General features: G+C 46.2%; 1 protein-coding gene across 4 annotated transcripts in view; it reads left to right on the top strand.

The window, feature by feature from the left end:
- The window catches only part of LOC140458903 (uncharacterized), a 53,019-nt gene extending 37,192 nt beyond the window's left edge, over nucleotides 1–15,827 (top strand). For 3 of the 4 annotated variants that reach the window (XM_072553652.1, XM_072553653.1, XM_072553651.1), the window contains 7 exons: nucleotides 815–895; nucleotides 3,990–4,070; nucleotides 6,034–6,086; nucleotides 8,906–8,965; nucleotides 9,892–9,951; nucleotides 11,952–11,989; nucleotides 13,254–15,827. In XM_072553652.1, coding sequence (XP_072409753.1) covers nucleotides 815–895; nucleotides 3,990–4,070; nucleotides 6,034–6,086; nucleotides 8,906–8,965; nucleotides 9,892–9,951; nucleotides 11,952–11,989; nucleotides 13,254–13,367 — 487 coding nt within the window. In that variant the 3' untranslated portion in view covers nucleotides 13,368–15,827. The remainder of the gene's footprint in view (nucleotides 1–814; nucleotides 896–3,989; nucleotides 4,071–6,033; nucleotides 6,087–8,905; nucleotides 8,966–9,891; nucleotides 9,952–11,951; nucleotides 11,990–13,253) is intronic. The other variant, XM_072553654.1, reaches the window with a different exon arrangement.
- The last annotated feature ends 303 nt before the right edge of the window (nucleotides 15,828–16,130 follow it).

Genomic DNA, 16,130 nt, shown 5'->3' with positions numbered 1-16,130 from the left:
GTTTATGGGGATTGTTACAAGTATTTGGAACAGTGTCATTAAGTTGGGATCATCAGTTGGGATGTCAGATAGATTGTTAGTCTGTATTCTGTTCTCTTTTGTTTGTGTTTCATTCAGTAATCCTGTAAATAAATTCCATTTTGTTTCAAACTAAGTGGTTTGACCAACTGCATCACTTCCGGAATATCCACCATGCACCTGCTTAAAACAACTAGCAAAGTGAGAGTCTGTGCTATTTTCCTGACATGTTTTGAGGGGGGGGATCTGGCCTGGTCTATAACTGGAAAATAAGTGCTAAACACTGAAACACTCAAAGTCAGAAACAAAAAAAAGCCTCACATAGCCAAAGGGGCTTATCAACAGAACGTGTTATACGCAATTTTCTTTCAAGAGTCATATAATTATAGAGTTGTATACTTTGATTTATCATTATTACATGCACTGTGTGACAGTGAAAAGTATTGTTTTGCATGCTAAACAGACAAACTATACCATATATAAGTACATCAAAGGATAGAACAGAATGCACAATATAATGTTACAGCTGAGGTGCAGAGCAAGATCAATCTTAATATACCAGGGATCAGTTATAAAGTCTGGTAACAGTGGGGAAGAAGCAGTTCTTAAATCCGTTGGTGTGTGTTTTCAAACATTTGTATCTCCTGCCTGATGGAAGAGGGTGGAAGAGAGTATTACCAGTGTGGGAGGGGTCTTTGATGATGTTGGCTGTTTTCACTAGGCAGGGGGACGTGTACATGGGGGTCAATGGAAGGAAGGCTGGTTTCATGATGGTTTGCACCTTTTTCGCTCACAGTACTTTTCGTGGATTGTGGCTGTCATGTTGTGACCGCGGATTTGAAAAGGACGAACAATCGCAAGAATACAATGAAACCAGGTATCGGACTCCCTCCCCTCCCCTTCCTCTGGATGTTGCGCAACAGTTCAGCGGTGTCTGAACAGGATTACGTGGCGATATCTGCACCTTGCAGGTCTTCATCGTTTTTACTCACTCTCAACGTTCTGGCGAATGGGTGTCAATGTGGTTAGCGATGAACTGTACAGTTCTTGAGAGAGCCCCTGAGAGTGAGGGTGTGTTGAGTACCATGGATGGAGCATGAGGTGAGGGACACTGCGTGATACACTGAGAGTGATAGAGGATGAGGCTAGGTGGGAGGTGGGTGTCATCGCAGAGATAGGGAGAGTTTGAAGTGAGAGAGAAGTGACACTTCACCTGGCAGAGAGATTTCTTCCTGCATTGGAGATAATTCCTCCGCATGTTCACTGGGGGAGTGAGGGAAGAGGGGGCCCTTCCTCTGTAACATAGTGTTCAGGGATGTGCAGGTTAGGGTGGATTGGCCATGCTAAATTGTCCCATAGTGCTCAGGGATGTGTAGGTTAGGGTGGATTGGCCGTGCTAAATTGTCCCATAGTGTCCAGGGATGTGCAGACTAGGGTGGATTGGCCATGCTAAATTGTCCCATAGTGCTCAGGGATGTGTAGGTTAGGGTGGATTGGCCGTGCTAAATTGTCCCATAGTGTCCAGGGATGTGCAGACTAGGGTGGATTGGCCATGCTAAATTGTCCCATAGTGCTCAGGGATGTGTAGGTTAGGGTGGATTGGCCATGCTAAATTGTCCCATAGTGCTCAGGGATGTGTAGGTTAGGGTGGATTGGCCGTGCTAAATTGTCCCATAGTGTCCAGGGATGTGCAGACTAGGGTGGATTGGCCATGCTAAATTGTCCCATAGTGCTCAGGGATGTGTAGGTTAGGGTGGATTGGCCGTGCTAAATTGTCCCATAGTGTCCAGGGATGTGCAGACTAGGGTGGATTGGCCATGCTAAATTGTCCCATAGTGCTCAGGGATGTGTAGGTTAGGGTGGATTGGCCGTGCTAAATTGTCCCATAGTGTTCAGGGATGTGCAGGTTAGTGTGGATTGGCCATGCTAAATTGTCCCATAGTGCTCAGGGATGTGCAGGTTAGGGTGGATTGGCCATGCTAAATTGTCCCATAGTGTTCAGGGATGTGCTGGTTAGGGTGGATTGGCCATGCTAAATTGTCCCATAGTGTCAAGGGATGTGCAGGTTAGGGTGGATTGGCCGTGCTAAATTGCCCATAGTGTCCAGGCATGTGCAGGCTAGGTGGATTGGCCATGCTAAATTGTTTCATCGTGTCCAGGGATGTGTAGGTTAGGGTGGATTGGCCGTGCTAAATTGCCCATAGTGTCCAGGGATGTGCAGGTTAGAGTGGATTAGCCATGCTAAATTGTTCCATAGTGTCCAGGGATGTGCAGGTTAGGGTGGATTGGCCATGCTAAATTGTCCCATAGTGCCCAGGGATGTGTAGGTTAGGGTGGATTGGCCGTGCTAAATTGCCCATAGTGTCCAGGGATGTGCAGGTTAGGGTGGATTGGCCATGCTAAATTGTCCCATAGTGCCCAGGGATGTACAGGTTAGGGTGGATTGACCATGCTAAATTGTCCCATAGTGCCCAGGGATGTGCAGATTAGGGTGGATTGGCCATGCTAAATTGCCCATAGTGTCCAGGGATGTGCGGGCTGGGGTGGATTAACCATAGTATAAGTGCAGTTGTTGGGATAAGGTAGGGGCCTGGGTCTGGCTGTGATGCTGTTTGATGGTTGGTGCAGACCTGATGGGCTGAATAGCCTCTTCCTGTACTGTCAGGATTCTCTGATTCTAAATAGCTATAAATGTGCAGGGGTTATTAAACTGGGAAGGGTGCAGAAAAGATTTACAAGGATGTTATTGGGACTGGAGTGTTTGAGTTATAAAGAGAAGCTAGAAAGGCTGGTACTTTTTTTTCCCTGGAGTATAGGAGGTTCAGGATTAGCCTGATAGAGGTATATAAAATCATGAAGGGTCTGGATAGGGTGAATAGCCAAGATCTTTGCCCCAGAGTAGGGGAGTCTAAAACTACATGGCCTTGGTTTAAGGTGAGAGGGGAAAGATTTAAAAAGGTCCTAAGGGGCAACGTTTTCACACAGAGGGTGGTGAGTGTATTGAATGAGCTGCCAGAGGAAGTGGTGGAGGCTGGTACAATTACAGCATTTAAAAGACATTTAAACAGGTACATGAATAAGAAAAGGTGTAGAGGGATAGGCAAATGGGGCAAGTTCAGTTTCGGAAAACTGGTTGGCAAGGATGGGTTGGGCCGAAGGGCCTGTTTCTGTGCTGTATGACTCTATGGCAGCTCCACAATGCCAACACTTCAATAATCTTTTCATTATGGGATGCTGGTATATTCCACCATGATGTGGACTTTCGGCTTGTGTGAGGATTGGGCTAGCACTGAAACAGAGGGGCTGGGTGGGTGGTAAGCCTTTATAGAGGTTTGCTTATATTTTTCTGTTTCTCTCTCTCTCTCTCTCTCTCTCTCTCTCTCTGTGACTTTATCATTTTATCCCTTTGTCTCGGATCTCTCCTGTTTGCAGTAATTTGAGAATAAGAATTGCACAGTGCACATCTTTCTCAGTCCATCCTGAACGGTGTAATACTTCACTCTCTGCGTATAGGACCTCGATGATCCTAACGAGATGGGCGGCGAGTATTTTGTTCGGACAGTTGATTGTTCGGATAATCGATATGATCGTAAACAAGTGGCAATTTGAGTGCTGGTTATCTGAACATTTCTCAGTTAACCGACAGTGCATGCCATAATAGTGTTTAACTGATAACTGATCTATCGTTTACAAGCAGTAATGTATAAGTGCCATTCATCCCAACATTTCTCGGTTATCTGGCAATAAACACCATAACGCCGTTAAACTGATAAATGAATGCTGAGTGGCCTAATGCTGTTTTTACAGGACCTTGAGAATCGTATTCGGATAATTGATGTTCGGATAATTGAGGTTGTACTGTATATGCCACTGAAAATGTATTTTCCAGCCTCATACATGTAATAAGGCTGTCTGACAGGTAGAGATGGAGCATTATTGTATCTTTTAACCCTCCTTATGCTTTGTTCCAGAGAACTGTGTGATTGCTGGGTCGCATGCTGCAACAAGGGGCAAGAGGAGTCCAGAGATGTATATGTTAACCCCATAACTTGGTGAGAGGCTTAAGCCTTTGGACAACTACAAACCACCTGATTAAATCAGCAAAAGTGGCAGAATTTTAATGATCAGATTTTGCATTAAGTGCATTCGATCAGTTTGTCATCGTACAAAAGTCACATGACAAACTTATAGTCGTGGAGTCATACAACATGGAAACAGACCCTTCGGTCCATCTCGTCCATGCCGACCATAATCCCAAACTAAACAAGTCCCACTTGCCTGGGCTTATCCCTCGAAACATTTCTTATTCATGAACTTATCTAAATGTCTTTTAATTGTTGTGACTGTACCCACATCCACCACTTCCTCTGGAAATTCATTCCACACATGGAACACTCTCTGTGTAAAATAATTAGCCTTCACATCCTTTTCAAACCTTTCTCCTCTCTCCTGAGCAATATGCCCCCACCTGAGGGAAAACACGCCTACCGTTCACCTTATCGATGCCCCTCATGATTTTATAATCCTCTATGAGGTGACCCCTCAAGCTCCTACGCACCCGTGAGAAAAGTCCCAGCCTATCCAGCCTCTGCTTATAATTGAACCCTCTATTCTCAGCAACATCCTGGTATATCTTTTCTGAGCCCTCTCCATCCTTCCTATGATAGGGGAGACCAGAACTGGACATAGTATTCCAGAAGAGGCCTCACAACATCCTACACAACCTCAACATTAACGTCCCAACTCCTATACTTAAAAGTCTGAGCAATGAAATTTGATTTGGGGCATGCCAGTCTCGTGATTGGAACATGGTCAGCCAGGTGGACCTCCGAGAATAGGGGTTTGCTGATTGTCATAGAGATGTACGGCATGGAAACAGACCCTTCGGTCCAACCCGTCCATGCCGACCGGATATTCCAACCCAATCTAGTCCCACCTGCCAGCACCCGGCCCATATCCCTCCAAACCCTTCCTATTCATATACCCATCCAAACGCCTCTTAAATGTTGCAACTGTACCAGCCTCCACCACTTCCTCTGGCAGCTCATTCCATACACGTACCACCCTCTGGGTTAAAAAGTGGCCCCTTAGGTCTCTTTTATATCTTTCCCCTCTCACCCTAAACCTATGCCCAAAGGGGACGTGATGACAGGGTAGCAGCCTTTGTGGAATTATTTCAGACCTCATGATAAGCTTTGAATTAAACAACTTCAGACATAGCTGGGGACCTGCAGGCAGAACCGTTGCTCCATTTTAATGCATTTTCGAAACCGTTTATATGTCAGAACAGTTACCTCTGTCTGCATGTTTTAGGAGGTCACTCTTGGAACTCAGAGTCCAAAAGTGTGGTGCTGGAAAAGCACAGTCGGTCAGGCCGTATCTGAGGAGCAGGAGAGCAGACGTTTCGAGCAGAAACCCTTCATCAAGAATCCTGATCACCCCTGATGAAGGACCTATGCCCGTAACGTTCACTCTCCCGCTCCTCGGATGCTGCCTGACCAGCTGTGCTTTTCCAGCACCACACTTTTGGACTCTGATCTCCAGCAGCTGCAGTCCTCGCTTTCTCCCGTGTTTGCACTTCAGTCACAAATTATCGTCTGGCTCTCTCTGTCCCCAGGAATGAAACCTTTTGTGTTCTCTGAGCCCCGAGTCACAGTAAAATAGCATTAATCCTGTACAGCCACAGATTGAACTTGGGGCAGCTCAGTGGTTAGCACTGCTGCCTCACAGCACCAGGGTCCCAGGCTCGATTCCAGCCTCAGGCCTGTGTGAAGTTTGCACACTCTCCCCGTGTCTGCGTGGGTTACCTCTGGTTTCTTCCCACAGTCCAAAGATGTGCAGGTCAGGTGAATTGGCCCTGCTAAATTGCCCGTAGTGTTTGGTGCATTAGGAAGAGGGAAATGGGTCTGGGTGGGTTACTCTTCAGAGGGTCGGTGTGGACTGGCTGGGCTGAAGAGCCTGTTTCCACACTGTAGGGAATCTAGAAACCCCCTGAATTATTTTCATTTTGTTTAGCACCACAGGACAGCAGCAGGCAAGGCATTTCAGGTGGACTTCAACAGGCAGTGGTAAGTCACAAGACACGATCATCACGCAACTGCAGTGAGCACCTGGAATAGAAGCAGAAAGTACTGGAGAAACTCAGCAGGTCTGGCAGCTTCTGTGGAGAGAGAAACAAGGTTAACATTTCAAGTTTGATAAGACCTTTTTTGGACTCACAATGTTCATTTTGTCTTTCCCCTCTGCAGAGATGTTTCCAGACCTGCTGCAAGTATCTACAGTGCTTTCTGGGTTTTATTTGACATTTCCAGCGTCAGCACCTATGTGCTTTAATTGCATTGAGCAGCTGGTGTAGTGGACACAAACACGGGGTTATGTTGGAGAAACTCAGCATCCATCAAGAGAGAAACAGAGTTAGCATTTTGAGTCTGGCCCGACTCTTCTTCAGAACTCTAAGGTCACTTCTGAATCACTGCATCCAATTCTGGTCGCCCTGCTATAGGAAGGTTGCCATTAAACTGGAAAGGGTGCAAAAAGGATTTACAACCATGTAACCGAGACTGGAGTGTTTGAGTTATAAGGAAAGGCTGGTTAGGCTGGAACATTTTTCTGTAGGCTGTAGGAAGCTGAGGGGTGAACTTATAGAAGTTTATAACGTCATGAGTGGCATAGTGGCTCAGTGCTTAGCACAGCTGCCTCACAGTGCCAGGGACGTGGGTTCTATGCCAGCCTCAGGTGACTGTGTGGAGTTTGCACATTTTCCCCGTGTCTGTGTGAGTTCCCTCTGGGTCTGCTCCGGTTTCCTCCCACAGTCCAAAGATGTGCAGGTCAGGTGAATTGTCTGCTAAATTGCCCCACAGTGTTCAGGGCTGTGTAGGTGAGGTGCATTAGTCAGAGGTAAATGTAGAGTAATAGGGTAGGGGAATGAGTCCGGGTGGGTTATTCTTCAGAGGGTTGGCGTGGACTTGTTGGGCCAAATGGCCTGTTTCCACACTGTAGGGATTCTATGATAGATAAGGTGAATAGCAAAGGTCTTGTCCCCAGGGTAGGAGAGGAGAAAGATTTAAAAGGGACCTGAGGGGCAACCTTTTCACACAGACTGAGTGATGTACATATGGAACAATGTGCCAGAGGAAGTGGTAGAAGTGAGTACAATATTTAAAGGACATTTGGATAGGGATATGGATAGAAAAGGGTGAGAGGCACATGGGTCAACTGTGGGCAAATGGGACTAGTTCAGTTTGGGAAATCTGGAGGGTACGAACTTGTTGGGCTGAAGGGTCTATTTCTGTGCTGTACAACTCTAACCACTCCAGAACCGAGTTCTGAAGGAGAGTCATGAAGGATTCAAAACATTAACTCTGCTCTTTCTCTCTCTGCAGATGCTACCAGACCTGTTGAGTTTCTCCTGCATTCTCTGTATCCGTTTCAGACATCTAGCATCTGCAGTATTTTGATGCACTTGATGGTTTATTAGAGTCAAGGTTTATTTATTTCCCCCAACGATGGGTGAAAATGTCGTGAAGGTTCTGCCAGTGGGTCTGCTGTCCCCGTTGTCGAGACAACTTAATGCTGTATCAACGTGGGTCATGAAAGACTCGTGTCCAGGGAAGTGATTCTTAGCTTCCAGCCTGGAGTCATTGGTCAGCACCAGCACCTGCACTGTTCTACTGTTCTATTCTCTAGTCCAGGCTAATGCTTATGGAGCCAGAGGCTGATGCTCATTCGTCCACAGTGTTAACAAAGAACCACTATTCAGTCTTACTGGGCATGATGCATTTGGCTTATTCATTGAGGCTCAAGAGGAGAAGGGAGAGCGGCAAAACAACTTCCCCTCATTAGAATCCTATCAACACCAATAACACTTGATCAACCTCAGTGACCGTTATACCAAAGTGAACACACTATTAACATTGCGGGCGAACTGAACTGCAGTGGGCATATGATGGACATTGAGCATGATGTGCACTCGAATTATTGAACATATCTCCCCCATCCTGACAAGACTGTTTTTTTTGTTCATTCACTGGATGAGGGCACCATTGGCTAGCCCAGCATTTATTGAGCATCACCTATTACTCCAGAGGGCAGTCAAGAGTCAACCACATTGCTGTGGGTCTGGAGTCACATGTAGTCCAGACCAGGAAAGGATGGCAATTTCATTTCCTTAACGGCCTTAGTGAACCAGATGGGTTTTTTCCCTAACAATGGATTTGAGGTCATTGTTAGACACTTAATTCCAGATTTTTATTGAATTCAATTGAAAAAATTCAAATTCCACCATCTGCTGAGGAAGGATTTGAACCTGGGTCCCCACCACACTGCCTGGGTCTACTGGATTAATATCACTAGGCCATAACCTCCCCTGTTGTACAGCAGCCCCACCAAATTACACATGAGGTAAATGATATGAGAATGTAGATGTTGTCATTACAGAAAAAATATATGTTTCACAGGGAGTAGGTGGCATTTTTGTGACGTGGGAGGGAGGGTATTGAAGAAAAATTAAATTGAAAACCCTAAATTAAATGATGTTTGCATACGTAGATGTTGGTTTATTTTAATCTCCGCTTATGAATGATTGCAAGATGACAAGTAAAGAGTCATTGGTAATCTGGGGTGGACAGGGAAATGGAGTTGAGGTCAGAGACATGAGCATTTCAAATGGCAGGAACCGTCTTGAGGACCGAATGGCCTACTGCTCCTACCTCAATATGATCCTATGATTCCCCAATGGCCGCTGAAGTTTCTTTTTCAGCCCCAATAAATGAACAGGATTAAGGATGCGAGGACAGCAACATTTGGATAATGAAATAAATGGAAATTGAAGGGAAGTTGACCAATTGTTTTTGGATGAAAGTTAAATTGCTTTCCTTTTTGTGCACAGATGCTGCTATGGAACAGCCTGGACAAAGCAAAACTTGTGAGAAAAATCCAGGAACAAAATGCAAGTACAGTTTTCCGTATATTTATACATAGATTAGAAAACTTCTATTTTGAAGTGAACTGATACAGTCATACAACACAGAAACACACCCTTTGGTCAACCAGTCCGTGCCGACCATAATCCCAAACTAAACTAGTCCCACCTCGGCACATATCCCTCCAAACATTCCTTATTCATTAACTTATCTAAATGTCTTATAAACATTGTAACTATACCCACATCCACCACTTCCTCCTGAGTTTCAGTCCACACATGAACAAACCTCTGTGTATAAAAGTTATCCCACATGACCTTTTTAAATCTTTCTCCTCTCACCTTAGAAATGTGCGCCTTCATCTTGAAGTTCCCCCACCCTAGCAGCTGTTCATGTTTTTGGAGCTTGGGTTGGGCTTCGCTGGAAAACGTAAGCCAGCTCAGGACTGTAATGTCAACTTGAAGGCAAGGTGGTTTCATTGAAATGGCAGGCAACTGCAAAGTTGGGGTCTGGGGGAATCTGTACAAGTCCAACAGGTTACACCCGAAGCTGAGGTTAGGACCAACCCATCCTTGCAATGGGGTTTGCTAATGCTGTTGGTGGGTAGTGCAGTAGAGGGGCCATGGATGTAATGGAAGCCATATCCTGTAAGGGGAGCACATGCTGAAGCCATCATCACATTTAAGAAGTCCTTAGTCCTTGAATCGCCATGATGTACAAAGCGATGAGCCAAGTGCTGGAAAACTGGAGTAGGTCAGTGCTTGACTTGTATGGATGCACAGGCAGAAAGGTCTCTTTTTTTGTTTGCTGTGAAGCCTTATGTCTATATGGCTGTAATAATTGGAATTCCTGAAACGTTCCTTGGAATACTGTTTTCCAATGGGACTTCAGTGTGCTTTAGATTTTTCCCTTTGTATCTTTGGCTTTAATGGATCTCCTTTTTTTCCTGCAGCACCATCAAAGGCATTTCCCATATATGCTGCAGTTAATAAGAAGAAACGCAGGGGAAACGGTACGTATGGCCTTGATTATTCTTGCCCACGTGACTGGGTGGCATGGTGGCTCAGTGGTTCGCACTGCTGCCTTACAGTGCCAGGGACCTGGGGTTCGATTCCACTCTCGGGTGACGATCTGTGTGGAGTTTGCACATTCTTTCCCGTGTCTGCGTGGGTTTCCTCCCAAAGATGTAGAAGTTAACCCACCCAGACCATTACTCCAAGTTTAGCCCTGACTAATGCACCTAACCACGCACCCCTGAACACTATGGCCAATCCACCCTGGCCTGCACGTCTTTAAATGTGGGAGGAAACTTGAGCACCCAGAGGAAACCCACACAGACAGTTGCCTGAGGCTGGAATTTATTCCAGATGAAGGGCTTTTGCCCGAAACGTCGATTTCGCTGCTCGTTGGATGCTGCCTGAACTGCTGTGCTCTTCCAGCACCACTAATCCAGTATGAGGCTGGAATTAAACCTGGCTCCCTGGCACTGTGAGGTAGCAGTACTAATCATTGAGCCACCGTGATATGTTGGCCTCCATACTGATAGGATTGGTGTACGGGAGCAGGGAGGTCTTGCAGCAATTGTACAGGAGCCTTGGTGAGACCACACGTGCAGTTTGAGTCTCCTTATCTGAGGAAGGATGTTCTACCGATAGAGGGGGTGTAGCGACTGATTCTTGGACGGCAAGGCTGACATACGGTGAGCGAATGGATCAGGAATTTATAGAATGAGACCTATCAAATTCTAACAGGACTAGACAGAGCATATACAAGGAAGAGTGTTCCCAATGACTAGGGAGTCCAGAACCAGGGGTCACAGTCTAACGACATGGTGTCGGCCATTTTGGACTTAGATACGGAGAAATGCCTTCATCCAAAGCCTGTGGAATTCTGGGCCACAGAAAGCAGTCGAGGTCAAAACTTTGGATGTATTTAAGAAGGGGTGAGGTATCATTCCTGCAGCTGAAAGAATCAAAGTGTATGGGGAGAGAGGGGGAACAGGGGAGGGAGTTAGAACATAGAACATAGAACATAGAAGAATACAGTGCAGTACAGGCCCTTCGGCCCTCGATGTTGCGCCGATCCAAGCCCACCTAACCTACACTAACCCACTATCCTCCATATACCTATCCAATGCCCGCTTAAATACCCATAAAGAGGGAGAGTTGTATGATCCGCCATGACCATACTGAATGGCCTACTCATAGTCCCATTTTCTATGTTTCTATAAAATAATAAACCAGGGTGTGGTTCAGTTTTTGATCTCGCTACCACCAGATTAACTTTGATTTTTTTTATTCACTAACGGGACATCGCTAGCTGGGCCAGGATTTTATTGCCCATCCCTAGTTGCCTCTTAAGAAGGTGGGGGTGAGCTGCTTTCTTGAACCGCTGCAGTCCATGAGCTGTAGATTGACCCACAATCATTTCTTTCTTGAGACTTCGTAGCGACTGATACAACTGAGAGACTTGCTGGGCCTTTTCGGAAGGCAACTAGGAGTTAGCTACATTGCTGTGGGTCTGGGGTCACATGTAGGCCGGACCAGGTGAGGAACATTAGTCGGCCAGATAGGTTCCTCTGACAATTGACAATGGTTTTATGGTCATCTGTAGATTCCTAATTGCATTAAAATTGAATTCAAACGCCCCCCCCCCCCCACCCCACCTTCGCCATTGCATTATTCAAACCTGAGTCCCCAGAGCATCATCTGGGTCTCTGGATTAACAGCCAAGCAATAATACCAGTCGGCCATCATCTCCCCTTAAAAAGACATTCGGGAGGAAGGATGGAAGGTCATATAACTCGATTGAGATGGATTACAGTGGAGGGGCACTTGGGTGAAGTCTGAAAACTGGGACCGCTCTGAATCTCATGGAGCTGTGCTGCAATCTCCTACAGGAGGGAGAGAAAAGGCACATCTGTGTACAATAAATTTTCCTCCGTATCAGATGCTGTCAGTTATATTCAGAGACTAAAAAGCTTGGCCTAAGTGTTTAATCTTTGTTTTGCAGAAACTGTTAACCTTGGAAAAGGTCCACCTTCCTCCAAGGTAGGAGCTTAAAGTTGTGATATAATCTGCAGAAGATGTGTTAAGTTGGCAAAGGACACTGGTGTCAGTCTATTTTTACAGCAAGCCTAGTTATCTTTACCCATGTTCCATGATCCTCTTTGATATGTTGAGGGGTACCGACACAATTGACTGCGGTGAGGCCTAAGATTAGACCAATCCTGGGTGGACATTCTGTGTTCCTGACATTGCTCCCATTTTGCTGACAAGCTTCGTAACGTCCCTTAAGCAGCAGTAAACCAAAGAGCGAGGAACAGGTAGACAATAAGACTGTAAGAAATAGGAGCAGCCAGAGGCCTGTAGGCCCCTCAATCCTGCACCACCATTCAAATGGATCATTGCCTGGTCACGTACACTCTCCTGCCCTTTCCCCACAACCCTTAAAGATCCAAGTGATTAAGAATCTATATAATCTATAGGGAGGGAAACAGCCATCGTTACCTGGTCTGGCCCACATGTGACTCCAGACCCATAGTAATATGGTTGACTCTTAACTGCCCTCTGGGTAGTTAGGGATGAGCAATAAATACTGGTCTAACCAGCGACACCCACGTCCCCAGAATGAATAAAAATACCTCAGCCTTAAACATGCAGAAATACTCTGCCCCCACAGCTCTCTGCAACCAGGAGTTCCAAAGATTCACAACCATCTGAGAGAAGACGTTCCTCCTCATCTCAGTCTTAAACTTGCGTCCATTTATTCTGGGACTGTGCCTTCTGGTCCAAGACTCTCTCATGAAGGGAAATAATAACTTCCCCTGGAAACCCCCTTAAGAATCCTATGTATGTTTCAATGAGATCACCTCTCATTCTTCCCAATTCCAATGAGTAGAGCTCTCATCTGTTTAAGCTTTGCTGACAAGATCCAACTGATCAAGAATCTAGTTAATCTATAGGGAAGGAAACTGTCATCCTTACCTGGTCTGGCCCACTTGTGACTCCAGACCCGCAGTAATATCGTTGACTCTTAACTGCCCTCTAGGTAATCACAAGACAATCCCTCCATACCTGGGATCATCCGAGTGAACTCAGTGAGTTAGCTCAGTGTTCAGCAGGAAAGGGGGTAAGTGTAATGCATGAACTTCAGTCTTGTATCAGCACGGATGGACTGATTTCATGTTGCCTGTTTAGCAATAGAATGTACACAGTGTGATCGGGGGTGGTGTAACAGAGTCTGTGGGCTTTTGAATTGAGTTGCAGGATCTTTGATGATAGTCCAGGTAATATTAATCCATTTGCTTTTCAGCTGAGTGAACCTCCCTGTCATTGTATCGACCTGCAACATCCAGACACTGGCTCCAAAACCAGCGATGTGATTCCCACCGAGCACGCGCCCCAATATGCTTCTCTGAAATTCTAACCACCGGGCTGTGTTCACCAGTCCCTGTTTGTGTATTATCTCTGTTGCACATCTCACTTTGAAATTTGCATGATACTCCCAGGACCATTTCTGATACGTGGATGTCGTCAGAACTCCTTCACCTGCCTCTGCCACATTCTTGCCCGAGCCATGAATACCTGCGCCCTCTCTCTCTCTCTCTCTCTCCTATTTATGGAGTCTGGAAGCCAGCCATTTGGCCCATCGAGTCCACACTGACCCTCTGAAGAGCACCCCATTCAGACCCACTCCGCTACATTTCCAGTGGCTAGTCCATCTAATCTGCACATCCCTGGATACCATTGGCAGTTAAGCATGGCCGGTCCACCTGACCGGCATGTGTTTGGACCATGAGAAGAAACCAGACCACTCAGAGGAAACTCGCAAAAACAGAGGAAGACTCGTGCACACAATCCATGTTTGTTGGCTTCTTTAAAAAGAAACCACAGAAGTTGCTGGAGAAACTCAGTGAGTCAGGCAGCAACGGTCGGGAGAAAACAACATTTTGAATCCCGTGGCTCCTCATTGTCTCCGGACTCCTTTCCCAACCTCTCTTGCAATATTTTGGCACACACTCCTTAAGGCTTGTCAATCGATCCCAATTCGTGGAAGGTCCCTGACAAAATTAGTTTCTGTCTGAGTTTTAAAATAAAACCCACATGACCCACATGAGGGTTACCTCAAACTATAACAGGATCGGGAGCAGATGGGCCAATGGACTGAGAAGTGGCAGATGGAGTTTAATTCAGATAAATGCGAGGTGCTGCATTTTGGGAAAGCAGATCTTAGCAGGACTTATACACTTCATGGTAAGGTCCGAGGGAGTGTTGCTGAACAAAGAGACCTTGGAGTGCAGGTTCATAGCTTCTTGAAAGTGGAGTCACAGGTAGATAGGACAGTGAAGAAGGCAATTGGTATGCTTTCCTTTATTGGTCAGAGTATTGAGTACAGGAGTTGGAAGGTCATGTTGCGGCTGTACAAGACATTGGTGAGGCCACTGTTGGAATATTGTGTGCAATTCTGGTCTCCTTCCTATCGGAAAGATGTTGTGAAACTTGAAAGGGTTCAGAAAAGATTTACAAGGATGTTGCTGGGTTGGAGGATCTGAGCTATAAGGAGATGCTGAACAGGCTGAGGCTGTTTTCCCTGGATGTCGGAGGCTGAGGGGTGACCTTATAGAGGTTTACAAAATTATGAGGGGCATGGATAGGATAAATAGGCAAAGTCTTTTCCCTGGGGTCGGGGAGTCCAGAAGTAGAGGGCATAGGTTTAGGGTGAGAGGGGAAAGATATAAAAGAAACCTAAGGGGCAACTTTTTCACGCAGAGGGTGTTACGTGCATGGAATGAACTGCCAGAGGATGTGGTGGAGGCTGGTACAATTGCGACATTTAAGAGGCATTTGGATGGGTATATGAATAGGAAGGGTTTGGAGGGACATGGGCCGGGTGCTGGCAGGTGGGACTAGATTGGGTTGGGATATCTGGTCGGCATGGACGGGTTGGACCGAAGCATGTTTCCGTGCTGTATATGTCTGTGACTCTATAACTCTCTGACATCCCAAAGCAATTTCTGGTTGATCAGGGATGACCCATGTGCCTTGAACCAGAAACTTGGCACATTCTGGGGAATGCCCCTGCCACACTGAGTGAGACCATTTCCTGGTCGGGGAGCCAGATCAGATATTGTTGCATTCAAATCGATGTGTGTTCTTTGCTCTTTACTGACCAATTCCAGCGACAGTAGCAGATGGAGGGAAACACATGTGAAATGGCTCTTGGTCCTCCAAGCGGGTCATGTTGGGAATTGCAGGGTTTCTGATGAGCAGCAAGAGGGTGCCCATGGCTCATCAACTTCTCATTGATCTGCAGTACACCAGCTCTACCGCGTAGTTGCAAACCGTCCCCTCCTGCTGGGATTTATGGAAATTCTCTTCATGAACATTTAGATTAGATTCTCCTACAGTATGGAAACAGGCCCTTCAGACCAACAAATCCAAACCGACTCTCTGAAGACTAACACATGCAGGCTTATTTCCTGACCCTATATTTACCCCAACTAATGCACCTAACCCTATGTGTTAATTCACCAGGATTGACGGAGGGTACTGCAGCACCCAGAGGAAACCCCACGCAGACACGGGGAGAATGTGCAAACTCCACACCGACAGTCGCCCCCGAGGTGGGAATCGAACCCGGGTTCCTGACGATGCGAGGCAGCAGTGCGAACCACTGAGCCACCATGCCACCCCAAGTTTAACGTCTGGTTTCACTAGGTGACCCCCAAAAAAATGGCCAAATAAAAGGAGCAAACTGGAAGAAGGTGTACCCACAATTGGGTAAAACTCGAAGCTTGCAGGTTCATTGGAGTTTCAGTAACCTGTGTAAAAAATCTTGTCTTAATCTGTGGAATAAAAGTGTGTTCATTTGGGTAAAAAATTTGAATCAATCTGTGCAAAACTCTTTAATTTGAGAAAAAGCCTGTGCAGATCTGGGCAAAAATGCGGTATCAGTTTGCACAAAGAATGTGGGTTAAATTGTGCAAATGTCTTGTGTCAGTTTGTGCTGTGAGTGTGTGCCCAGGGGCTGCCCAGGGTTTGAATCTGCAGTTTTGTGTCTGTGTGTATTCCCAGGCTGGGTCCAGTGACAGGAGATGGGGGTAAGGACAGGGACAGAGTGGGGCAGCCCTGGTCTAAACCTGCTGCTTTCTCCCAGGCACCCCCCCCCCCAACAAATCCACAAAGATGA

This window comes from Chiloscyllium punctatum, chromosome 34, assembly GCF_047496795.1.
Source record: "Chiloscyllium punctatum isolate Juve2018m chromosome 34, sChiPun1.3, whole genome shotgun sequence".
In the NCBI taxonomy this organism is placed as follows: domain Eukaryota; kingdom Metazoa; phylum Chordata; class Chondrichthyes; order Orectolobiformes; family Hemiscylliidae; genus Chiloscyllium; species Chiloscyllium punctatum.
Note: the sequence above shows the minus strand (reverse complement) of the source record. Positions and strands in the feature narration are given on the sequence as shown.